Below are 25,653 nucleotides of genomic sequence, written 5' to 3' on the forward strand. Positions count from 1 at the left end.
GGGAGGAATGCCCAGCTGAGCCAGTGGCTTGGCTTCAGTGGGCTAGCCAGAACCTCAATGGAAAACCGACTTCAAGTCCATTCTCCCCCTCCCCCGCACAACCTCTGAAGACTATTTTTTATTTATTTTTTCTTGTTTGTAAAGCCTTTATAATACTTTCCTATCTTCTTCATATCTTGTGTTTCTAGATCAGATACTCTGAGAGGATGCTTAGGGGTTGATAAAAGGCAGGGATTCTCTAAGTGGATTCTACCAACCTCTGCGTTTGTGTGCAAAATTTCAGTATGCGTACATTTTTAGGGGAGTGGTTTCATAGGGATCATAAGATTCTCAAAGAGTATGTGACTCTTATCCCAAAAAGATCTAGTAGGAAGCTTGGGAAACTGAATCAGGCTGGTTGTCTAGGGATCCTCCTGTTTTCAGATTCTGGACCAAGTGCAATGAACCCAGGAGAAAAACTATGTCCTTTTTCCTGGAAGGTGCAGTAGTTTAGTGATGAAAATAATCCAATGGCTGCAGCACACATCCAGTGGAATTAGCTGGGGTGAGACCTCAGGTAAATCTAGCATCTGCCTGTTAATTATAACCCCTTGCTTACGTGGGACCAGTGGGTGAAAGCCATGGCATAGAAACAGTGAGCTGGAAGGCTGGGGCTTCAGCCAGAATAAAACTGCTGGAGAAGGTTTCCACATTTAGGGAAAGGGCTCTGATCAGTCTTGAAGGGTGAAGAGCACAATAGGAAATGTCCTAAGCTTATAAAGAGCTTTCAAGAATCCCTAACTTAAATGGCATGGTATATCTTTTCAAAGGAAATAATACTACCTTTTTTCCAAGGGTAATTCTAATATGAAAATCTGTGTTTGAAAGTATACGCTGGGCCGGGCGTGGTGACTCACACTTGCAATCCCAGGGCTTTGGGAAGCCAAGGCAAGCAGATTACTTGAATCCCGGAGTTCAAGATCAGCCTGGGCAACATAGCAAAACCCCATGTTTACAAAAAATACAAAAATTAGCCAAGGATTGTGGTGTGCACCTGTAGTCCCAGCTACTCAGGAGGCTGAGGTGGGAGGATCACTTGAGCTTGGGAAGCAGAGGTTGCAGTGAGCCGAGATTGTGGCATTGCACTCCAGCCTGGGTGACAGAGCCAGACTCTGTCTCAGGGAAAACAAAATGCATAAAACGTGACAGAATAGAAATGGCTTTCATTATCATTGAATTGACTTATTTTACCTTTTGCTAGAGTATGGAAAACAGACTTTCCATAATCAATTACAGCATATACAAATTTGAGATACCCTACGTTGTGATGACTTATTAGTGATAGCACAACTTATTTTCAAAAATAGCCATTTGAATGTATTTTGCTGTTGTCATTGTGCAGATGTTAATGAATGTGCTTTTTGGAATCATGGCTGTACTCTTGGGTGTAAAAACACCCCTGGATCCTATTACTGCACATGCCCTGTAGGATTTGTTCTGCTTCCTGATGGGAAACGATGTCATCGTAAGTCATAGCAACAAGTATTTATTGCATTATTTTTCTTCATTTTCAATATGTTTCTAAGGTGGCTATGATCTGGGTTGGTGATATTCAATCAGCAGTGTGCATCATAATTACCTTGGAGTTTTATTTTGTTTGGCTTTTTAAAACATGGATGACTGCCAGCCTGGGCAACATGGTGAGACCCTATCTCTACTAAAATACAAAAAATAAAATAAAATAAAATAAGCCAGGCATGTTGGCCCATGCCAGTGGTCCCAGCTACTCAGGAGGCTGAGGCAGAAGGATCACGTGAACCAGGAGGAGGAGGCTGCAGTGAGCTGAAATCAAGGCACTGCACTTTAGCCTGGGTGATGGAGTGAGACCCTGTCTCAAAAAGCAAAACAAAACAAAAACCAACGACTGGACTCTACTTCAGACCTATCAAAGCAGAATCTCTAAGGTTGGGAAACAAATCGTCTTATTACCTTATATTTCATTGTCTATCTCTTTTTTATTTTAATTTTTAAAAATAGCTATTGGGTGCTACATTTCATGGTATATGTCTAAAGGATAGGCATGTAAAAAACATAATCATGATACATTATTATATCTAAAAAACTTAACTATAATTCCTTCCTATCATTTAATATCCAGTTAATTTTCAGGCATAACCACAATACCATTATTATACATTAAAAAATTAAGGTTAGGCACAGTGGCTCACACCTGTAATCCCAACACATTGGGAGGTCAAGGCAGGAGGATCACCTAGAGAGATTAGCAATATTAGAAACTGATTGCAGTAAATTTTTACAAACCTGATTTTAACACTAATCTTGACCTTTTTCTTTATTAATTAGAACTTGTTTCCTGTCCAAGCAATGTGTCTGAATGCAGCCATGACTGTGTTCTGACATCAGAAGATCCCTTATGTTTCTGTCCTGAAGGCTCAGTGCTTGAGAGAGATGGGAAAACATGTAGCGGTGAGTTTATTTGCTTTATTTACCTTTTGTTTGAAAACATACATTTGCTCAGTGACATCTAAAAATTGCTCTTGTTGTCAAAGGAGAATCGATTTTCCAATAATGTACACTGAAAGATATTGATACAACAGATTAACATAGATTTAAATTTAGTTTTGTCGGGTTTTTGGCTTTTTTGTTTTTGTTTTTGTTTAGACAGCATAGTGTAGTGGTTATAAGCAAGGGCTTTGAGGTGTGACAGCCCTGAGGTAGTATTACCAGTTACTAGCAGTTTTGATTTTGGTCTAGATACTTGCCCTCTCTTGGTCTCTGTTTCTTCAACTGCAGAGATACTGATACTTGCCTACTCGATTAAACGAGACTTCAGATGCAGTGTTTAGTCTGTTTCTTGCACCTAATAAACACCTCTCTACTTTTATCTTCATAGAGACTTAAGTATATAGATAACTGGATGTAACTCAGAATTAGCAGAAGAGTTGTGTGTGGCTTTTTGATTTTCTAATAAAACAAAGGCAAGCAGCTAAAAATGTGTGAGAGAAAAAAATTACTAGGAAGAGTTAGACCAGCTGCCAAACTCATCAAATGGATTTTTTGTTCTAGCCAGCTGCCAGTGCACTTGCTCCTGAACTCATTGGTAGAATAAGAGGACAAGGGCTGCTGTAATGTGAAGGATTAACATCCAAGATGTTGGGCTATAGGGAAGGAGAGTACTGTGACAGTTTGATTTTTATCTCTGAAAAATAACCTTGATTGCAGTCATATGAATGATTGTGGAAATGTTTTTAAAAATCAACATATGGGCTGGGTGTGGTGGCTCACACCTGTAATCCTAGCACTTTGGGAGGCTGAGGCAGGTAGATCTCCTGAGGTCAGGAGTTTGAGACCAGCCTGACCAACATGGTGAAACCCCGTCTCTACTAAAAATACAAAAATTAGCCAGGCGTTGTGGCGGGTGCCTGTAATGCCAGCTACTTGGGAACCTGAGGCAGGAGAATTGCTTGGACCCTGGAGGCGGAGGTTGCAGTGAGCCGAGATCACGCCATTGCACTTCCAGCCTGGGTGAAAGACTGAAACTCCATCTCAAAAAAAAAAAAAAAAAAAAAAAAAATCAACAAATGGTTGGCTCACCGCCATCCTTTGATGAAAAATAATTATGTTTTGGGTGATATAGTATCATTACCAAGCAATTGTTTTTGTAGGTTGTTCCTCACCCGATAATGGTGGATGTAGCCAGCTCTGCATTTCTCTCAGCCCAGTATCCTGGGAATGTGATTGCTTTCCTGGGTATGACCTACAACTGGATAAAAAAAGCTGTGTAGCTTCAGGTTAGTGCTGTGGTTGTCTGGAACTGTGTCCCGAAAAAATATTCATGAAAACCTTTTGTTTAGAAAGATGGAAAGTTCATTGCTTATGGTTTTGTATTTTTGAAATGGAAGAAAAGCAAATCACATTATAAGTATGAATAATATGAATAATAACAATATAACTAGTAACCATGCTTTTAAATAATATTTCTATTCTTAATTAGCATCCAGCAAAGATTTGCCATAATATCAGATAGGATATTTTTAGTATATGAGAAAGTCATGACAAGAATAGTTTTAAAACACTTTATAATTAAGAGGCATTTAATAAGTATTTGTTGATTGATTTGATTTTTATCTCTCCAGTGAGTATAATCATAACATTGACAAGTTCTGTCCTTTTTATGTCAAAATTTAATATAAAGTTCTACGCTTCAGCTATTTTTTTTTGTCTTCTGATATTACATCTCTTGCATCCTTCAACAGCCATGGAAATTCTAGATTTACACCAAATTGATTGAATATCTCCTGAAAGTTCATTATGCTTTTAATACATAATGCCCATAGTGCTATCACATAATGATGATCCTGTACACCTTGCCCTAGTGAGACCCTAATACTGCTGACTTCTCAGGACCTTCATTAATACAGCATAATCTAAATCCTTCAAATTATCAAGGGTCTTGCCATTAACTCAAATCATCATGCCTCCCTTCAAGAAGTGCCCAGGCCAGGGACAGTTACTTATTCAGACATTAATGTATGTAATCTACTAATATTTGTGTTTCAGTATGTGTGAATCAAGAAGATGTATAACCCTAAGACTTGCATCATTTAGCTATGGTGTTGGTTATTTAATGCTGGCTCTTTCAATAAGTAAGTAACTTTTAAAAGCAAAGACCTGGAGAGGGAAGAAGCCAGAGATGAAATTCTGGCAATATGTCACCTCCTGGAAGAGTACATCTTCTTGCCTGTCTTCACCTATGCCACACTAGAGGGAAATTAAGAAAACAAGCACTGTAGAAATTGAGTAAAAAGTTACAATGAAAGGGAAGAGTAAGACATGCCTCTTAGTTTTTAAGGCACGTTTTAAATTCAGCCGTATTTGAAATTTGGTTAACAGGACCACAACCATTTTTGCTGTTTGCCAATGCTCAAGATATTCGACACATGCATTTTGATGGAACAGACTATGGAACTCTGCTCAGCCAGCAGATGGGAATGGTTTATGCCCTAGATCATGACCCTGTGGAAAATAAGGTATGGTTTTGTTGCTTGAACAGATGAGGACATGCTTTAAGGACAGAGTAGAGGATTTTATACTAACAAATGACCTGACCTACTTGAAAATCCTTTGCTAAGCTCTGAATGATTAGGCACAGAATAAGTTAAATATAGATATTGGAGTAATACTTGAGAAATTTTAAGGACTTTCTTGCTGTCATAATACTACACTAGTCCTTGCTAAGATTAGCTGTTTTGTTGGAAAAGATTACACAGGATTTTCAGTTTAGTTTCCTCTTTGGAGATGAGGATGTGAGACTAGCCCAGTGTCATGCACATAGAAGGAGCTTCATAAGCAGGTTTTTGATTACTTGCCGGTAGTGAGAGGAGTGGAAGTTTGGGTTTGGGGCATAGGAAGTATGGATTAGTAATTTGTGTTTTGTATATGTCTTCTGGGGGAGGAGATTCAGTGACCTCTTAACCATGAAAATCAGGGAACATAAGTTGTATAGTTCATGTGGGAATGGCAATCTAACTAATAACATTATTTACATACATATTTTATATGAGTTTTGTGTGTAACTTAGAATTTCTATATCAGCTGGCCATTTGATCTCTAATTTCTTAGTTGTATCTGTGCTAGGTTAGAATGTGCTTGAAATGATGTTACAGTATCTTTTGGAGATTAATCACCCAATAATGATAAATTTATATAGGTATTAATTCCCCTGCATAATTATTTAGTTATGACTATGTGGTACATTAATTCTTTTATTAATAATTTTTTTTACATAATAGCTTTTAAACTTTGGACTTTTGTTTCTTCCTGATTTGAAGCAGTCTGGTAAATCGCCAAAAGAAACAAAGTGAAGCAAATTGATTCTATATTTAATAGGTATGGATTGGTAGCCGAATAGAAGTATTTTTGCAAATTAAAATTTTGCATTTGAATGCTAGCAAACAATTCTTCCTTTTCCCTGACCTGAATCTATATGGTTCCATAGAACAGTTACAATAACAGAAAAAAATAATTAATAGAAAAAAGGCAGTTCAATATTCATTTATTACCAAACTAGTTTTATTCCTGCAGAATCGGTATTCTTACAACAGGTGAATATGGAGACCTAGAATGAATTTTAAGTCAGGTGGCTGGTTTTTGTTTCTTGGGTTAATTTTCTTATTTTCTTGCTACTCAGATTGTGATCTTTGAGCCAGCAGTGTCAACAACACCTGCAGGTTATTAGAACTGCAGTTCTCCAGGTTCCACACCTGACCACTAAATCAGTATCTGCATTTTAGTAATATTCTCAGGTGATTCTTATGCACATTAGAGTTTGAGAAGCACAGTCCTAGTGGAGTGAAGTACCCCATTTGTATTTATGAAACATAACCTTTTCTATTTCATTTAGAAAGAAGAGCAACCCATTATTTAACGACTTACCACTTTCTGAATAGTCTCATTATTGATTGTAAGTTTATGTACATATGTGTACTGACAGTTAAAATTCTACAATGCTATCATTAAATTATCAACTGACCCATAGCTCTTTAAATACATACATACATATATATATATGTAAATTTTTGCAGGTTTAAGGGTACAAGTACAGTTTTCTTACATGGATAGATTGTGTAGTGGTGAAGTCTGGGCTTTTAATTTACCCATCATCTGACTAGTGAACACTGCACCCATAGGTAGTGTTTCATCTGTTACCCCCCACCGCACCCTCCCACCCTTGCAGTCTCCAATGTCTGTTATTACACTCTATGTCCATCTGTACCCATTGTTTAGCCCCCACATGTAAGTGAGAACATGCAATTTTTGAATTTCTATTTGAGTCATTTCACTTAGTATAATGCCTTTGAGTTCCATCCATGTTGCTGCTCATAATGATTTCATTCTTTTTTTTTTTTTTTTTTTTTTGAGACGGAGTCTGGCTCTGTCGCCCAGGCTGGAGTGCGGTGGCCGGATCTCAGCTTACTGCAAGCTCCGCCTCCCAGGTTCACGCCATTCTCCTGCCTCCGCCTCCCAAGTAGCTGGGACTACAGGCGCCCGCCTCATCGTCCGGCTAGTTTTTTGTATTCTTTAGTAGAGACGGGGTTTCACCGTATTAGCCAGGATGGTCTCGATCTTCTGACCTTGTGATCCGCCCGTTATATGAGCAGTATTCTGTTGTATATATGAGACACATTTTAAAAATCCACTCATCCATTGATGGACACTTAGATTCCATGACTTTGCTATTATGAATAGTGCTGTGATAAACATACAAGTACAGGTGTCTTTTTGATAGGATACTTTCTTTTCCACTGGGTAGATACAGAGTAGTGGGATTGCTGGATTAAAAAGTCATTCTATTTTTAGCTCTTGAGAAATCTCCGTATTTTTTCCCTAGAGAATTGCAAATGTACATTCCCACCACCAATGTATAAGAGTTGGTTTTTTCTTCACATCCATGCCAACATCTGTTGTTTTTTAACTTTTTAATAATAGCCATTCTGATGGGTGTAAGATGATATCTCATTGTGGTTTTGATTTTCATTTCTCTGATGACTAGTGATATTAAGCATTTTTTCATATGTTTGTAGGCTGCTTGTATGTCTTCTTTTGAAAAACGTCTGTTTATGTCCTTTGCCCACTTTTTAATGGGGTTGTTTTTTACTTCATGGGTTGTTTGAGTTCCTTATAGATTCTGGATATTAGTCCTTTGTGAACTGCATTGTTCGCAAGTATTTTCTCCCATACTGTAGGTTATCTGTTTACTCTGTTGATTATGTCTTTTGCTGTGCAGAAGCTTTTTAGTTTAATTAATTCCCATTTGTCTATCTTTGTTTTTGTTGCATTTCCTTTTGAGGGCTTAGTCATGAATTCTTTGCCTAGGCAAATGTCCAGAAGAGTTTCTCTTAGGTTTTCTTCTAGGATTTTTATAGTTTCGGGCTTACACTTAAGTCTTTAATCCATCTTGAGTTAAATTTTTATATGGTAAGAGATAAGAGTCCAGTTTCATTCTTCTGTTTGTGGCACTCCAATTTCCCCAGCACAATTTATTGAATAAGATATCCTTTCCCCAGTATATATTTTTGTGGACTTTGTCAAAGATCAATTGGTTGTAGGTATATGACTTTACATCTGGGTTCTCTATTCCATTCCATTGGTTTATGTGTCTGTTTTTATACTAGTGCCATGCTGTTTGGGTTACTACAGCCTTATAGTATAAAGTCAGGTACTATGGTGCCTCCAGCTTTATTTCTTTTTGCTTAGGATTGTTTGTGCTCTTCATGCTTATTTTTGGTTCCATGTGAATTTTAGGATTGTTGTTTTCTAATTCTGTGAAGAATGATGTTGGTAATTTGATAAGAATTGCATTGTATCTGTATATTGCTTTGGGTCATTTTTAAACAGTCTTATGGAAATTCTTGTACCTGTGTGACAGGGTGCATACTAGACTGAAAAAGAACTTTGCGCGGGCAAGAAATCTTCTGTTGAACAAGATGGATGAATTAAAATGAAATTACAGTCATGCATCACTAAGGACAGGTGTGTCATTAGGCAATTTTGTCATTGTGCAGACATCGTAGAGTGCACTTACACAAACGTAGATGGTGTTAGCTATACTCACCTAAGCTATATGGTCTAGCTTCTTGCTCCTAGGCTACAAACCTGTGCGGATGTTGCTATGCCAAATACTGTAAGCAATATTGTAACACAATAGTAAAAATTTGTGTCTGTAAAGATAGAAAAGGTACAGTAAAAAATATGGTATAAGAGATATTTTTAAATGATACACCTTAACAGGGCCCTTACCATGAATGAAGCTTGCAGAACTGGAAGTTGCACTGGATGAGTCAGTAAGTGAGTGGTGAATTAATGTGAAGACTTAGGACATTACTGTACATTGCTGTAGACAAACACTGAGCATTTAGGCTACACTAAACTTATAAAAAATAGTTTCACTATGACATTATGAATGCTACAACATCACTAGGTGATAGAAATTTTTCAGTTCCATTATCATCTTATGGAATCACCATCGTATATGCAGTTCGTCGTCAACCGAAATGTCATTATGTGGCATCTGATTGGATATAAGGTTAGAGACTAAAGAACTTTAGCAAATACCTAGTCTAACTTCCTCATTTTCACAGAATTTATCTGTAAAATAAATTTAAAGAATTTATCCAAAGCAATCAAGCAAATAAGTGACAAAACTGGGAACCAGTTTTGACCTGCAGTGACTAAGTGTCTCTTGATTGCAGAGAAGTGGGGTGTTATAGACTGAGCCCAGCTTGTAGCCCTCATTAATTGAAAATCATTGCTCCCTTTCAGAAGCCACTGTAGTTCATGCATGATGGCTATGTCATTGACCAGTGATCAAGGGTTAATAAATTACCAATAGCAATAAAAATATGTGCCAGATACATGGCTAAGGAGATATGTATAATGAGCTTGGTATTATTATCCTCATTTTACCGATGAGGAAACAAAGACTCTGAGACATTGAATAACTTGCTTAAGGTTACACATATCTGGGAAGCAGCCTAGTTTGAGTTTAGCTGCAGGTGTGCCTATCTCCAAAGTCAAACTCTTAACACACTGTACAACCTAAAGACTAGTGCCATTTGTATACATTTCACATTAGTTTAAAAAAAAAAAATCAGAAATGCCTGTGTTCTCTTTTGTAGATATACTTTGCCCATACAGCCCTGAAGTGGATAGAGAGAGCTAATATGGATGGTTCCCAGCGAGAAAGGCTTATTGAGGAAGGAGTAGATGTGCCAGAAGGTCTTGCTGTGGACTGGATTGGCCGTAGATTCTATTGGACAGACAGAGGGTATGTTTTCTGCTTCAGTTTTAAGCTGTGTGAGATGGGAGTGATGGGATAGGTGATACTATTGGCTTCATCATCTACTTTGAATACAGAAAAATGTTGCTGGGCATCTGGCTGGGATTGGAGAAAAGAGGCCACCACTGCTGTCCACACTCCCCCACTTCCTCCTTTCATCAAGATTGCGTCTCTGTGCGTGGGAGGATTTTGAAGACCAAGAAAGTAGCCTGTGTTAGGTACAGGAAACCAAACACTGCATGTTCTCACTCATAAGTGGGAGTTGAACAATGAGAACACATGGACACAGGGAGGGGAACATCACACACTGGGGCCTGTCGGAGGGTGGGTGGCAAGAGGAGATATAGCTTTAGGAGAAATACCTAATGTATGATGATGACGGGTTGATGGGTGCAGCAAACCACCATGGTGCATGTATATCTATGTAACAAACCTGCACGTTCTGCACATGTATCCCAGAACTTAAAGTATAATAATAAAAAGAAAGTAGCCTGTGTTCAGGCTGTTGTTATCAGGGAAACTCAAAACCTGTCTGAATATAGTCAATAAGCATTCTCTCAGCATCTGCTATGGAAATAAGACTTTCTCCTAAGTGACATGGGAGATACAGAGGAGCCTAGGATGTGCTCCATCTTTTCAGTTAGTTCTTAGTTTAGCTGGGAAGATAAGGTATATTTCCCCAGCAAAATAATTAATACAAATTCTTGGTCTAAATAGCAGTTCAAGAAATGTCATAGGGTCTCACGTAATTGCCAAATGACAGGTGTACACTCCCAAAGGGAGCCACCATGGAATGAGCTTCGGCATGCAAGTGACAAATCTTAGACTAGAATGTTGACTCCCTGTTAAACAAGCATGAAGGAGGGAGGAAAACTTCAGCTGGAGTTGTGAGGAAAGTGCATGAGATAAGATAAGAGGGATGCTCTGTATTTCCCTCTGTGGGAAAAAACAGAACCAGAGTGCAGTTGTGAAACCCCACTCTCAGAGCTGCAGGAAGGGCTCCTGTATTTGGTGTGTATGTGGCCTGCATGAACCTCAGAACTGAATGGCAGGAAGCAGGAAGGAAGTGGCTTTTTCCCTTATGTGTGCTAATGAGAGCCCACTTCCTTACAGAACTGCAAGAGAAGCTGCTAACCATAGATCCCTCACAGGATAATATTAGAGATGCAGTGTGCTCTGGGATATATTCTCAGAGTAACTGCAAACCAGACAGTGAAATGGTGGCCATCCTGAACATCTGGTACCAATGCAACCATGTAAAATAAAAGAAGGGAGAATGAAGGTTTCACTTCTGTGAAATCAGCAGTTCCAACACAGAGGGAGAAGTCCCAGGGAGTGGGTTTCTATGCGTAGGGGTAGGCATTTTATGTCCCAGAATGTCTCTTTTAATCAGGATAATCCATGGGAAACAGGTTTTAAAAAATCAACCAGGTGTATGATGTGGTTATCAGTTATCAATAATATGACCCTTTTACATCCAAGGTGAGCATATTTTCTTTCATTCATTCGTTTGTTCATCTAATCCTACCTTCATTTCTTTATTATTTGGGTATTTATTTACTGAATAACTGCAATGCACCAGATACTGTGCTTTATATCCATGACACTATTAAATCCCCAAAGGTAAGTTTTGTTATCTCCAATTTAAAGATTAAGAAAATTGATAATTGGAGAGAGAAAATAACTTTCCCAAGGTCAAGCAGTCAATAAGTACCATATGGATCTGTAATTGGAACCCAAGGATGGCCATTTGCAAAGCATGTTTTCTTAATAGTCATAGAGATGTACCACCGCCCCAAACCAGTGGATTTAACATATGGTTGACTCAGAGTCATGTGACAAATTAAATTCAACTTCAGTTGTAATAAGTATAAAAATCATAATAATGACCTCTGCTGTGTTGAACCTACTTAAAAGAATATTTTAAATGTCAGCTGTGTATAATAACAGAGCTGTACATAGTTGTTCTCAGAAGGGTAAATGATGATCAAGATGACAGATGTCAACCACTCTCGGGTCCACTAAGGATGCCAAGTCTTCTCATGTTTCCCCACATTCACAAGGGACCTCTAATTTTGACAGTGTTTGATTAATAGCACCATGGTACCGACTGCAGAGGCAATGCGTTCAGGAGATAGACAGGCACCACTGGTTTCCTGGAGAATCAGACCCTAAATTCCCCTCTTCATTGGCTTCAGTAATAACAAGCCCTTCTTAAGTCCTCCTGGCTCTAAAGGCAGCTGCTAAAAGAAAACCTTTAATTTGTCTGGAAATGAGAGGTTTATGGTTTGAAAACCTTGATATTACCTAGAAATTGGATTTAAATAACTGAGATTCCAATCTCATATTAGATCACATGGTAACTCTTAGCCAATCAAAAGAGGCAAAGTGGGATGCTTGCAGTTCATTTTTGGCCTAGGAAAAGACAGATTCAAATTAACATCTAAATGTAGGAAGGAAGCACGTTGAAAATTCCAATGGTAATGCTATTATTTAGTATCAAGGAATCCTGATTCCTAAAGTCAATTGCCCAGTAAAGAATCAAGAGGGTAAAAATATAAGCTATCTATTTACTTATTCTTTTGAGGTAACACAAACTAATATGAGGTAAAAAATCACTCTTCTAGGGTTCTTGAAGGACACCTCTTACCGTAGAAGGAGGGTGAGTTTTTCTCTTGGAGGATCTCAGTGGCACTGGGACGATCAGATAATGGTTAGAGAGAGAAGGACACACCACTCGATTAAAGGTGATGCTTGAACTCCCATGAACCCAAATATCCCTGCTGGTCTTTGGTTTCTCATTACCAACACTGGAGTTTGAGATTTGCTCTCTAGCTGAATCAAATAGAAGTATATTATTAGGTGAACACCTTGGGGGAGCAATAAAAGTAAATTCCAGCAATCCTGCCTTGAGACAGCTCCACAGTCAGGAGCTGATGTCATTCTCGTCTCATCACCTAACTCCTGCCCGAAACAGAATTTAGAGATGATATCTCTCATCTCTAAGATGATTAGAGATCATCATGAGATCAGAACTGACAGTTTCATCTCCCCTGGTCACAAGCAAGTGGTCTCAGAATTTCTTTCCTCCCACCAAGGGAAGAGGCACAGTGACAGTTGTGTCTGAGAACAGAACTTGACACATTAAGTTCAAAAATATCTTCCACCCAGCAGTATCCTTCCTATGACCACTTCATCCGGGAGTAAAATTATCATTTTAAAGGGGCAATGGAGTAGAAATGGTTTCAAATTCTCTACTGCCTTTAGTTGGTAGTTTGCAAAGTGTTCCTAACCCAGCATAGGCACTGAGCGAGTTTTACCTACCTCTCTTCTGCATACTGCCTGTGAATAGGGCCCTGTGCATAGAGTCCTGTTCCCTACACAGTGCCTAGAAAATAGTTGGTGCACTAGCCACCTGAGAAGGTCTCCTTAGCATTTTGTAAAACCAGGAGCAGGGAATGGCCCTACCTTGTGTTTCTAGGCAGGCTTGTTTCATGCAGACATTGCCCTCAAGAGCAAAGTGAGAGGCCTTTAACAGGTGTTTATTGAACGAATTAAAGGTGGTTATATATTCTAGTTTGCAGCAGGGAAACAGGGAAAGCAGGCAGTACATGGGGAAAGGGAGGCTCTTCTTAGCCCTATTTATGTCCACTCTGCCTGTGGTCCCGCCTGCTCCAAGAAGCTGCTCAGCGTCTCTTGTTTGCTCCTGAAGGGGGCAGGGATGCTATAGAGTCATGTTTAGCATTTAAATCCATCCAGTTTTCTCCATTTCTCTTGCTACTGTTTTATCTCCTCGCCGTCATCTCCTGCCTGTCTTGCCCTTTCACAGTAAAACCACAGCAAACCTTCTAAAGTGCAAGTATAACTGCCCCACATTCTTTAGGTCCTGTGCTTTACAACTTGTACATGTGCATTCCCTTGCTTAGGGTACTCTTTCCATCCCCACCCACATTTGCCTGACTACCTGCTTCTTATCCTTGTTTGTTATTATCTCCAGGAATCCTTCTCTGATCCCTACTTGGCTGGGCTACCCACCCTGTCACCCTCCCTGAGTCTTCCAGTTACATTCTTTACATCCTTCTTCTCAGCATGTGCTTTCATGTGCTGTGTTATAATCTCCTCTCCCTCTTTCCCCTCTTACTTCCCCCGCCCTCTCCTCTTTCCTTTCCCTCCACATTTTCTTCCCCTTCCCATCCAGTCCACCTAACCCTTTCTCTTCCCCTCCCACCTCTGCCTCCCTCTCCCTCTGTTCCTGTTGAACTATGAGCTCTATAAGGACAGAGACGGGGTTTTATTTACTATTGTATCTCCAATGCTTAGACCAATTCCTGACACAGTAGGTGCTCAGTAAATATTTGATTGACAAATAAATAGAAAAATCAGGAAATAAGAATTTTCTACCCTGCCAGATTCTATTGAGTTATTTATTTATTTATTTATTTATTTATTTGAGATGGAGTCTCGCTCTGTTGCCCAGGCTGGAGTGCAGTGGCACGATCTCGGCTCACTACAAGCTCCACCTCCCGGGTTCACACCATTCTTCTGCCTCAGCCTCCCTAGTAGCTGGGACTACAGGCGCCCGCCACCATGCCCAGTTAATTTTTTTGTATATTTAGTAGAGACAGGGTTTCACCATGTCAGCCAGGGTGGCCTTGATCTCCTGACCTCGTGATCCACCCGCCTTGGCCTCCCAAAGTGCTGGGATTACAGGCGTGAGCCACCGCGCCCGGTCAGGTTATTTTTTTAATGTAAAGATTAGCAAGTAATATTTCGGTGCAATTGGCCCTCTTTATCTACAGGCTCCACATCTGAGGATTCAACCAACTTTGGATCAAAAATATTAAAAAATTAAATTAAATTAAAAATAAGAATACAATCATAAAAATAATACAAATAAAAACCAATAACATAACTATATTTACATAGCATTTACATTATATTAGGTGTGATAAGTAATCTAGAGATGATTTAAAGTATACAGGAGAATGTACATAGATTATATCCAAATACTATGCCATTTTATATCAGGGAATTGAATGTCCTTGGAGAGTTCTGGTACCAATCCCCCACAGATGCCGAGGGACAATTGTACTCCCATTTGTCTTCGAATTAAATGGAAGAAAATTAAAGCCAATGTAAATCTCCACCTACTGTCCTTGTGCTGGCTTGTCTCCCTATTCTTCATGATCCCATGAGGCTAACAGTCTCTTTGCTTCTGGCTTCCATTGGTTTCAGCAGGAGATTGGAAGTTATAAAGAGAATGTCCTCACCCAGCCACTGACGCAATCCCTTTTACCTTGTCCTGTCATTGAGTATTTTCATTACCTGGGATAAATATTGAGATGTTAATTAACAGTGTTTAATAATATAAAATTTGTGAACTTATTGCTGCTACTTTGTTTGTGGGTGGGGGAGAGAGAAAGAGTAAGAGAGAGGGAGAGAGAAACAGAGAGAAATAGGAGCTAGTTTAGAATGCCTGTTTTTGCATTTCACAAAGAGGAGAAAGGAATATTTTTGTTTGAAAAGTAAAGTTGTTACAACAAACTCCCTTATTTTGCACATATTTTAGGAAATCTCTGATTGGAAGGAGTGATTTAAATGGAAAACATCCCAAAATAATCATTAAGGAGAACATCTCTCAACCACGAGGAATTGCTGTTCATCCAATGGCCAAGTAGGTATTTGTAAAAATAAGGCACTGCTCTGCAGAGGTCATGTGACAGTTCATGGTTGATATGCTAGTGTCCAAAACCAGAAACCAAGAAAATCCATGCAATTTGTTCAAATCTTCAGGATGAATTCCTCATGCTTTTAATGTCTTGATTTTCTATTCTTGTATAATAATTTTATTGTTAATGTGCTCTTTTAAATAAATTCAATTTCTTTTTGAAAGAAAAATGCACTGTAATTCATTAACCGACTAGACTCAAGCTCATTCATCTATTTTCTTTAAAAATTTGCGTTGTTGTTTACTGAGCAGAAAAGGATATTTGGATTGTATGACTTATGAATTCTATTTAGAAAAATCATAAGATATAGGTCATTCCTAGATTTTAGGTGACAGAAAATTGAAATTGTGAAAGGTTAGAAAACTATGCTGTTAATTGTGAATTACGAACAAATTTTCATTTAGAGATTAGAGATTTAAGGACAATAAAGGATTTATTCCTAGTTGTTAAAAAACAAAGATAAAAACCCACCCTATTTTATTTACACTGGAAATTTCACAATGATTTATGGGAGATAATATATTGATAGTAGTTGATAATTGATTTGGAGCCAGCCAAATGATTAAAACTGTGAGAATGTAACCATTTCTAAATAGGCCAATAAAAAAATATAAACCATATTGACTTAAAACAAAAATGTGCCCAGCACCTGATTTATGGAAGTTGAAATTAACTGAGTTAATAGAGTACATTGCATAAAACTGGATAACAGATAAATATGAACTTTCCTTTATGTTGTAGTATTACAAATGCGGTGAGTTTTACATATGTATAACAGAACAGGCTAGCAAGAATTCATTGCCTTATTGCAGTACCAAATGCTAATTCAAGAATATTTTACTCAAACCTATTTACTCATGACTATTTGATTAGTCACTATTGCAATTTTTAAACTAATTTCTCTTTTAATCTAATGACCTGAGCCTTAATTCAACATTTCTTTTCAAAGATGCTTTACATAGACAAGTTAATTGTTCTGCTTTTCAAAATTATTTGCCCAACATACAGTGCTATCTCTTCTTCTGTATTCCTCAGTGTACCACTTTAATATATCATAAAGTAATTTACATTGATATTTTCAAGATGAAAGAACAGAATAATTTCTTTCATGAAGATATTATTTGTTGTGTGCTTTCTTGATTAAAGGAGATTATTCTGGACGGATACAGGGATTAATCCACGAATTGAAAGTTCTTCCCTCCAAGGCCTTGGCCGACTGGTTATAGCCAGCTCTGATCTAATCTGGCCCAATGGAATAACGATTGACTTCTTAACTGACAAGTTGTATTGGTGCGATGCCAAGCAGTCTGTAATTGAAATAGCCAATCTGGATGGTTCAAAACGCCGAAGACTTACCCAGAACGATGTAGGTGAGGCTTTGGGATGGGTGATTTCTTCATCTTGACTGAGTGTTTATGAGTGTTAAATACAAAATATGTTTACACACATACCACTTAGCCATATGGGTGAATATGGAATAGAGACAGACTTCTCCAGGGAATCATGAGCTACAAGGCTTACCTTAACATTGGAATACTGGGTAAAATATAGTGTTATATAATCATTTCTCTTTCCAAGAAGTCCCAAAATCAGAATGAAAATATTAAAATTTTCTAAACTCCTTTAGGAATAAGAACTTGGTTCAGCTGTTTTCATTTCTTATGTTTTAGAAACGTTGTTTCACAACAGTGATATTGTAGGCACTTTTAGGTATGAATGAATATCAGTTGATAACATGTGCAAAGATTAATATAGTTTCCTCCCCTAATATTTTCAGATTTTACATGGGGTGTCATATATTTTCATAAATATCTTTTTTTTTCTTTTTTTATTTTTTATTATACTTTAAGTTCTAGGGTACATGTGCATAACGTTTATATCATGTATAACTCCCCAATGCAATCCCTCCCTCCTCCCCCCTCCCCATGATAGGCCCCAGTGTGTGATGTTCCCCTTCCCGAGTCCAAGTGATCTCATTGTTCAGTTCCCACCTATGAGTGAGAACATGCGGTGTTTGGTTTTCTCTTCTTGTGATAGTTTGCTAAGAATGATGGTTTCCAGCTGCATCCATGTCCCTACAAAGGCCGCAAACTCATCCTTTTTGATGGCTGCATAGTATTCCATGGTGTATATGTGCCACATTTTCTTAATCCAGTCTGTCACAGATGGACATTTGGGTTGATTTCAAGTCTTTGCTATTGTGAATAGTGCCGCAATAAACATACGTGTGCATGTGTCTTTGTAGTAGAGTAATTTATAATCCTTTGGGTATATACCCAGTAGTGGGATGGCTGGGTCATATGGTACATCTAGTTCTAGATCCTTGAGGAATCGCCATACTGTTTTCCATAATGGTTGAACTAGTTTACAATCCCACCAACAGTGTAAAAGTGTTCCTATTTCTCCACATCCTCTCCAACATCTATTGTTTCCTGACTTCTTAATGATTGCCATTCTAACTGGTGTGAGATGGTATCTCATTGTGGTTTTGATTTGCATTTCTCTGATGGCGAGTGATGACGAGCATTTTTTCATGTGTCTGTTGGCTGTATGGATGTCTTCTTTTGAGAAATGTCTGTTCATATCCTTTCCCCACTTTTTGATGGGGTTGTTTGTTTTTTTCTTGTATATTTGTTTGAGTTCTTTGTAGATTCTGGATATTAGCCCTTTGTCACATGAGTAGGTTGCAAAAATTTTCTCCCATTCTGTAGGTCGCCTGTTCACTCTGATGGTAGTTTCTTTTGCTGTGCAAAAGCTCTTTAGTTTAATGAGATCCCATTTGTCAATTTTGGCTTTTGCTGCCGTTGCTTTTGGTGTTTTAGACATGAAGTCCTTGCCCATGCCTATGTCCTGAATGGTACTACCTAGATTTTCTTCTAGGGTTTTTATGGTATTAGGTCTAACATTTAAGTCTCTAATCCATCTTGAATTAATTTTCGTATAAGGGGTAAGGAAAGGATCCAGTTTCAGCTTTCTACTTGTGGCTAGCCAATTTTCCCAGCACCATTTATTAAATAGGGAATCCTTTCCCCATTTCTTGTTTCTCTCAGGTTTGTCAAAGATCAGATGGCTGTAGATGTGTGGTATTATTTCTGAGGACTCTGTTCTGTTCCACCGGTCTATTCTCTGTTGTGGTACCAGTACCATGCTGTTTTGGTTACTGTAGCCTTGTAGTATAGTTTGAAGTCAGGTAGCGTGACGCCTCCAGCTTTGTCCTTTTGACCTAGGATTGTCTTGGCAATGCGGGCTCTTTTTTGGTTCCATATGAACTTTAAAGCAGTTTTTTCCAATTCTGTGAAGAAAGTCATTGGTAGCTTGATGGGGATGGCATTGAATCTATAAATAACCTTGGGCAGTATGGCCATTTTCACGATATTGATTCTTCCTATCCATGAGCATGGTATGTTCTTCCATTTGTTTGTGTCCTCTTTGATTTCACTGAGCAGTGGTTTGTAGTTCTCCTTGAAGAGGTCCTTTACATCCCTTGTAAGCTGGATTCCTAGGTATTTTATTCTCTTTGAAGCAATTGTGAATGGAAGTTGATTCCTGATTTGGCTCTCTGCTTGTCTGTTACTGGTGTATAAGAATGCTTGGATTTTTGCACATTAATTTTGTATCCTGAGACTTTGCTGAAGTTGCTTATCAGCTTAAGGAGATTTTGGGCTGAGACGATGGGGTTTTCTAAATATACAATCATGTCATCTGCAAACAGGGACAATTTGACTCCTTCTTTTCCTAACTGGATACCCTTGATTTCTTTCTCTTGCCTGATTGCCCTAGCCAGAACTTCCAACACTATGTTGAATAGGAGTGGTGAGAGAGGGCATCCCTGTCTTGTGCCAGTTTTCAAAGGGAATTTTTCCAGTTTTTGCCCTTTCAGTATGATATTAGCTGTGGGTTTGTCGTAAATAGCTCTTATTATTTTGAGGTACGTTCCATCAATACCGAATTTATTGAGCGTTTTTAGCATAAAGGGCTGTTGAATTTTGTCAAAAGCCTTTTCTGCATCTATTGAGATAATCATGTGGTTCTTGTCTTTGGTTCTGTTTATATGCTGGATTACGTTTATTGATTTGCGAATGTTGAACCAGCCTTGCATCCCAGGGATGAAGCCCACTTGATCATGGTGGATAAGCTTTTTGATGTGCTGCTGAATCCGGTTTGCCAGTATTTTATTGAGAATTTTTGCATCGATGTTCATCAGGGATATTGGTCTAAAATTCTCTTTTTTTGTTGTGTCTCTGCCAGGCTTTGGTATCAGGATGATGTTGGCCTCATAAAATGAGTTAGGGAGGATTCCCTCTTTTTCTATTGATTGGAATAGTTTCAGAAGGAATGGTACCAGCTCCTCCTTGTACCTCTGGTAGAATTCAGCTGTGAATCCATCTGGTCCTGGACTTTTTTTCGTGGGTAGGCTATTAATTGTTGCCTCAATTTCAGAGCCTGTTATTGGTCTATTCAGGGATTCAACTTCTTCCTGGTTCAGTCTTGGAGAGTGTAAGTGTCCAGGAAATTATCCATTTCTTCTAGATTTTCTAGTCGATTTGCGTAGAGGCATTTATAGTATTCTCTGATGGTTGTTTGTATTTCTGTGGGGTCGGTGGTGATATCCCCTTTATCATTTTTTATTGCGTCTATTTGATTCCTCTCTCTTTTCTTCTTTATTAGTCTTGCTAGCGGTCTGTCAATTTTGTTGATCTTTTCAAAAAACCAACTCCTGGATTCATTGATTTTTTGGAGGGTTTTTTGTGACTCTATCTCCTTCAGTTCTGCTCTGATCTTAGTTATTTCTTGCCTTCTGCTAGCTTTTGAATGTGTTTGCTCTTGCCTCTCTAGTTCTTTTAATTGTGATGTTAAAGTGTCAATTTTAGATCTTTCCTGCTTTCTCTTGTGGGCATTTAGTGCTATAAATTTCCCTCTACACACTGCTTTAAATGTGTCCCAGAGATTCTGGTATGTTGTATCTTTGTTCTCATTGGTTTCAAAGAACATCTTTATTTCTGCTTTCATTTCGTTATGTACCCAGTAGTCATTCAGGAGCAGGTTATTCAGTTTCCATGTAGTTGAGCGGTTTTGATTGAGTTTCTTAGTCCTGAGTTCTAGTTTGATTGCACTGTGGTCTGAGAGACAGTTTGTTAGAATTTCTGTTCTTGTACATTTGCTGAGGAGTGCTTTACTTCCAATTATGTGGTCAATTTTGGAATAAGTGCGATGTGGTGCTGAGAAGAATGTATATTCTGTTGATTTGGGGTGGAGAGTTCTATAGATGTCTATGAGGTCCGCTTGGTGCAGAGATGAGTTCAATTCCTGGATATCCTTGTTAACTTTCTGTCTCGTTGATCTGTCTAATGTTGACAGTGGAGTGTTGAAATCTCCCATTATTATTGTATGGGAGTCTAAGTCTCTTTGTAGGTCTCTAAGGACTTGCTTTATGAATCTGGGTGCTCCTGTATTGGGTGCATATATATTTAGGAGAGTTAGCTCTTCCTGTTGAATTGATCCCTTTACCATTATGTAATGGCCTTCTTTGTCTCTTTTGATCTTTGATGGTTTAAAGTCTGTTTTATCAGAGACTAGGACTGCAACCCCTGCTTTTTTTTGTTCTCCATTTGCTTGGTAGATCTTTCTCCATCCCTTTATTTTGAGCCTATGTATGTCTCTGCATGTGAGATGGGTCTCCTGAATACAGCAGACTGATGGGTCTTGACTCTTTATCCAGTTTGCCAGTCTGTGTCTTTTAATTGGAGCATTTATTCCATTTACATTTAAGGTTAATATTGTTATGTGTGAACTTGATCCTGTCATTATGATATTAACTGGTTATTTTGCTCATTAGTTGATGCAGTTTCTTCCTAGCCTCGATGGTCTTTACATTTTGGCATGTTTTTGCAATGGCTGGTACCGGTTGTTCCTTTCCATGTTTAGGGCTTCCTTCAGGGTCTCTTGTAAGGCAGGCCTGGTGGTGACAAAATCTCTAAGCATTTGCTTATCTGTAAAGGATTTTATTTCTCCTTCACTGATGAAACTTAGTTTGGCTGGATATGAAATTCTGGGTTGAAAATTCTTTTCTTTAAGAACGTTGAATATTGGCCCCCACTCTCTTCTGGCTTGTAGAGTTTCTGCCGAGAGATCTGCTGTTAGTCTGATGGGCTTCCCTTTGTGGGTAACCCGACCTTTCTCTCTGGCTGCCCTTAAGATTTTTTCCTTCATTTCAACTTTGGTGAATCTGGCAATTATGTGTCTTGGAGTTGCTCTTCTGGAGGAGTATCTTTGTGGCGTTCTCTGTATTTCCTGAATTTGAATGTTGGCCTGCCCTACTAGGTTGGGGAAGTTCTCCTGGATGATATCCTGAAGAGTGTTTTCCAACTTGGTTCCATTTTCCCCCTCACTTTCAGGCACCCCAATCAGACGTAGATTTGGTCTTTTTACATAATCCCATACTTCTTGCAGGCTTTGTTCATTTCTTTTTCTTCTTTTTTCTTTTGGTTTCTCTTCTCGCTTCATTTCATTCATTTGATCCTCAATCGCTGATACTCTTTCTTCCAGTTGATCGAGTCGGTTACTGAAGCTTGTGCATTTGTCACGTATTTCTCGTGTCATGGTTTTCATCTCTGTCATTTCGTTTATGATCTTCTCTGCATTAATTAGTCTAGCTGTCAATTCTTCCACTTTTTTTTCAAGATTTTTAGTTTCTTCACGCTGGGTACGTAATTCCTCCTTTAGCTCTGAGAAGTTTGATGGACTGAAGCCTTCTTCTCTCATCTCGTCAAAGTCATTCTCTGACCAGCTTTGATCCGTTGCTGGCGATGGGCTGCGCTCCTTTGCAGGGGGAGATGCGCTCTTATTTTTTGAATTTCCAGCTTTTCTGCCCTGCTTTTTCCCCATCTTTGTGGTTTTATCTGTCTCTGGTCTTTGATGATGGTGACGTACTGATGGGGTTTTGGTATAGGTGTCCTTCCTGTTTGATAGTTTTCCGTCTGACAGTCAGAAGGACTGTCTGTTGGTCTGTTGGAGATTGCTTGAGGTCCACTCCAGACCCTGTTTGCCTGGGTATCAGCAGCAGAGGTTGCCAAAGATAGAATATTGCTGAGCAGCGAGTGTACCTGTCTGATTCTTCCTTTGGAAGTTTCCTCTTAGGGATGACTCCACCCTGTGAGGTGTGGGGTGTCAGACTGCCCCTAGTGGGGGATGTCTCCCAGCTAGGCTACTCAGGGGTCAGGGACCCACCTGAGCAGGCAGTCTGTCCGTTCTCGGATCTCAACCTCCGCGTTGGAGATCCACGGCTCTCCCCAAAGCTGTCAGACAGAGTCGTTCGCCTCTGCACCGCCCCCGCTGCTTTCCCTATTGGACCTCAGCTGTGGGCTGTCCCCAGAGGTGGAGTCTACAGAGACAGGCAGGTTTCCTTGAGCTGCTGTGAGCTCCACCCAGTTCGAGCTTCCCAGTGGCTTTGTTTACCTACTTAAGCCTCAGCAATGGCGGGCGCCCCTCCCCCAGCCTCGCTGCTGCCTTGCGGATAGATCGCCGCAGATGGCTGTGTTAGCAGTGAGGGAGGCTCCGTGGGCGTGGGACCCTCCCGGCCAGGTGTGGGATATATTCTCCTGGTGTGCCTGTTTCCTTAAAGCGCAGTATTGGGGTGGGAGTTACGCGATTTTCCAGGTGTTATGTGTCTCAGTTCCCCTGGCTAGGAAAACGGATTTCCTTCCCCCTTGCGCTTCCAGGTGAGGCGATGCCTCGCCCTGCTTCAGCTCACGCTGGTCAGGCTGCAGCAGCTGACCAGCACCGATTGTCCGGCACTCCCTAGAGAGATGACCCCAGTACCTCAGTTGAAAATGCAGAAATCACCGGTCTTCTGTGTTACTCGCGCTGGGAGTTGGAGACTGGAGCTGTTCCTATTCGGCCATCTTGCTCCACCCCCACCTTCATAAATATCTTTAAAACATTATAGCTTATGCCAACTGTTAAAAGAAGTACAAAATGACTATGAAATTATATAAGCAGTGGGAAATTTATTTTGGCTCTGGGAATGACAAAGACAGTATTTAAACTGGGCCTTGTGGCAAATAGATGATGACAAAAGATTATAAGGCTGCAGAAATTGGTCTTTGTATGTTGGTACTGCCAGGATATGTTGACTAAACTTAAATTCTGAATTTAGTAGAGGGGCGTTGAATGTTCTTGCACATATAATGTATATGTTAAAATTGGCATCTCTGGATAGCTGCTTAGGTAAAGTATAGGAGTTCGATTGGAATTTGGAGAGAAGGAAATCTGTTAGAAGCCTATAGTGGTTGTCCAGGCAACAAATGGTGATGGCCTGAGTTTGAACATTGTCATTTAAAAATGGAATGAAGGATTATGGTATTAGAAATTATTGTGGATAAAATAAGAGGAATTTGTAATAGATTGCATAATGCAGAAAATGAGAGCTAGGGAAGTGCTGAAGATGCTTTGGAGAGTTAGAAATTGGTTGGAAAGATGAAAAAACATGGTTTCTCTCATTTAGGAAGAAACTAACAAACTAATAATCTGTATAAGACCCCTGTTTTGCCCATTCTCTTTGGCTCAAGATAAGTATAATTTAATATTTTATGTATTTCTAAGATTCTCTAAAAATTAAAGATATACTTCACAATAAGTGATATGCTTATGTACAAGGTTAGACTTTATCATCCATTTACTTCAGGGGTATTGATTGAGACATTATAGGAATTGGAGATACAGTGGAGAGTAAAACAAATATGATATCTGTAAAGCCAAGGAATCTAGTAGAGAACACATACATTATTTTAAAAAAAATTCATTCAGGCTGGGCATGGTGGCTCACACCTGTAATCCCAGCACTTTGGGAGGCCAAGGTGGGAGGATCACAAGAGCCCAGGAGTTCGAGTCCAGCCTGGCCAACATGGCGAAACTCTGTCTCCACTAAAAATACAAAAATTAGCTGGGCGTGGTGGTGAGCGCCTGTAATCCCTCTGCCACTCAGGAGGCTGAGATAAGAAGATCGCTTGAGCCGGGGAGTTTGAGGCTGTAGTGAGCCGTGATTGCGCAACTTCACTCCAGCCTGGGTGACACAGTGAGACCGTCTCAGAAAACAAAAACCAAAAACCAAAAAATACATAATCTAAATAAACGTAAAATTTTACCTTTGACATAAAAAGTTAGAAAGGAATTTGAAAATTCCTAACCAGAATGTGAAGACACCATATTTTAAACAAAAAAGCATAGCAGATACTTTGTGAATCATTTATATTGCTGCTATATTACATGACTAATACAACTGACTATTAAAGGCCATTATCAAATAATATTAAATTGTGTAAGTAACATTCCCATCATTACAGTGCCATCTACTGGTATATATGTGGTGGCTTCCCAAATGCCAGTTCAGTATTTCTAACAGAGTGGATGTTATGTGCTCTTACCACAAAAACCATAACTGAGGTAATGCATTTGTTAATTGGCTAGATTCAGCCGTTCCACAATGTATATATATCTTAAAACATCATGTTGTACACAATAAAAACATATAATGTTGTCTGTACATTAAAAATTTATTTTAAAAGGTTGAAGATATTCTTAATTTAAAATGCAGTTGTGGCTCTTCTGTAAAAAAATAAGAAAGATTATGTCTAGTGTAGGGTATTTGTTTAAACACTGTAGCTATTCTAACATGTGCTTTAACATGGATTAGTTCCTGAGGGCATTACGCCAAGTGAAATAAGCTAGTCACAAAAAGACATGCACTGTACAATTCCAATTATTTGAGGTATCTGGAGTGGCCAAATTCATAGGAAAAGAAAAGAGAATGGTGGTTTCCAGGGGATGTGGGAGAGGAAATGAGGAGTTGTTTAATGGACACAGAGTTTCAGTTTCGCAAGATGAAAAAATCCTGGAGATTGGTTGTATAGCAATGTGTGAATGCACTTAACACTACTGAACTTAGAAATGGTTGAGATGTTAAGTTTTCTGTTGTGCTTTTTCACCTTGATAAAAAAAGAACTATAGTTATGTTAAACATTCCCTTGCTGTACTTAAGGCTTTAATTTGGGACAAAGGGCCAGAGACTAAAATGAATCTTAATGACCC

The 25,653-nt window shown here is 39.0% G+C and overlaps 1 protein-coding gene across 10 annotated transcripts in view; it reads left to right on the top strand.

Annotated features, from left to right (window-relative positions):
* EGF (epidermal growth factor) overlaps window positions 1-25,653 on the top strand; it is a 107,032-nt gene that overhangs the window by 47,408 nt on the left and 33,971 nt on the right. For 9 of the 10 annotated variants that reach the window (XM_033214989.1, XM_033214992.1, XM_033214991.1 and 6 more), the window contains 7 exons: window positions 1,382-1,504; window positions 2,344-2,466; window positions 3,666-3,791; window positions 4,894-5,030; window positions 9,678-9,826; window positions 15,408-15,512; window positions 16,714-16,937. In XM_033214989.1, coding sequence (XP_033070880.1) covers window positions 1,382-1,504; window positions 2,344-2,466; window positions 3,666-3,791; window positions 4,894-5,030; window positions 9,678-9,826; window positions 15,408-15,512; window positions 16,714-16,937 — 987 coding nt within the window. The remainder of the gene's footprint in view (window positions 1-1,381; window positions 1,505-2,343; window positions 2,467-3,665; window positions 3,792-4,893; window positions 5,031-9,677; window positions 9,827-15,407; window positions 15,513-16,713; window positions 16,938-25,653) is intronic. The other variant, XM_033214994.1, reaches the window with a different exon arrangement.

Source organism: Trachypithecus francoisi, unplaced genomic scaffold (genome assembly GCF_009764315.1).
Source record: "Trachypithecus francoisi isolate TF-2019V2 unplaced genomic scaffold, Tfra_2.0 Lachesis_group1, whole genome shotgun sequence".
In the NCBI taxonomy this organism is placed as follows: Eukaryota; Metazoa; Chordata; class Mammalia; order Primates; family Cercopithecidae; genus Trachypithecus; species Trachypithecus francoisi.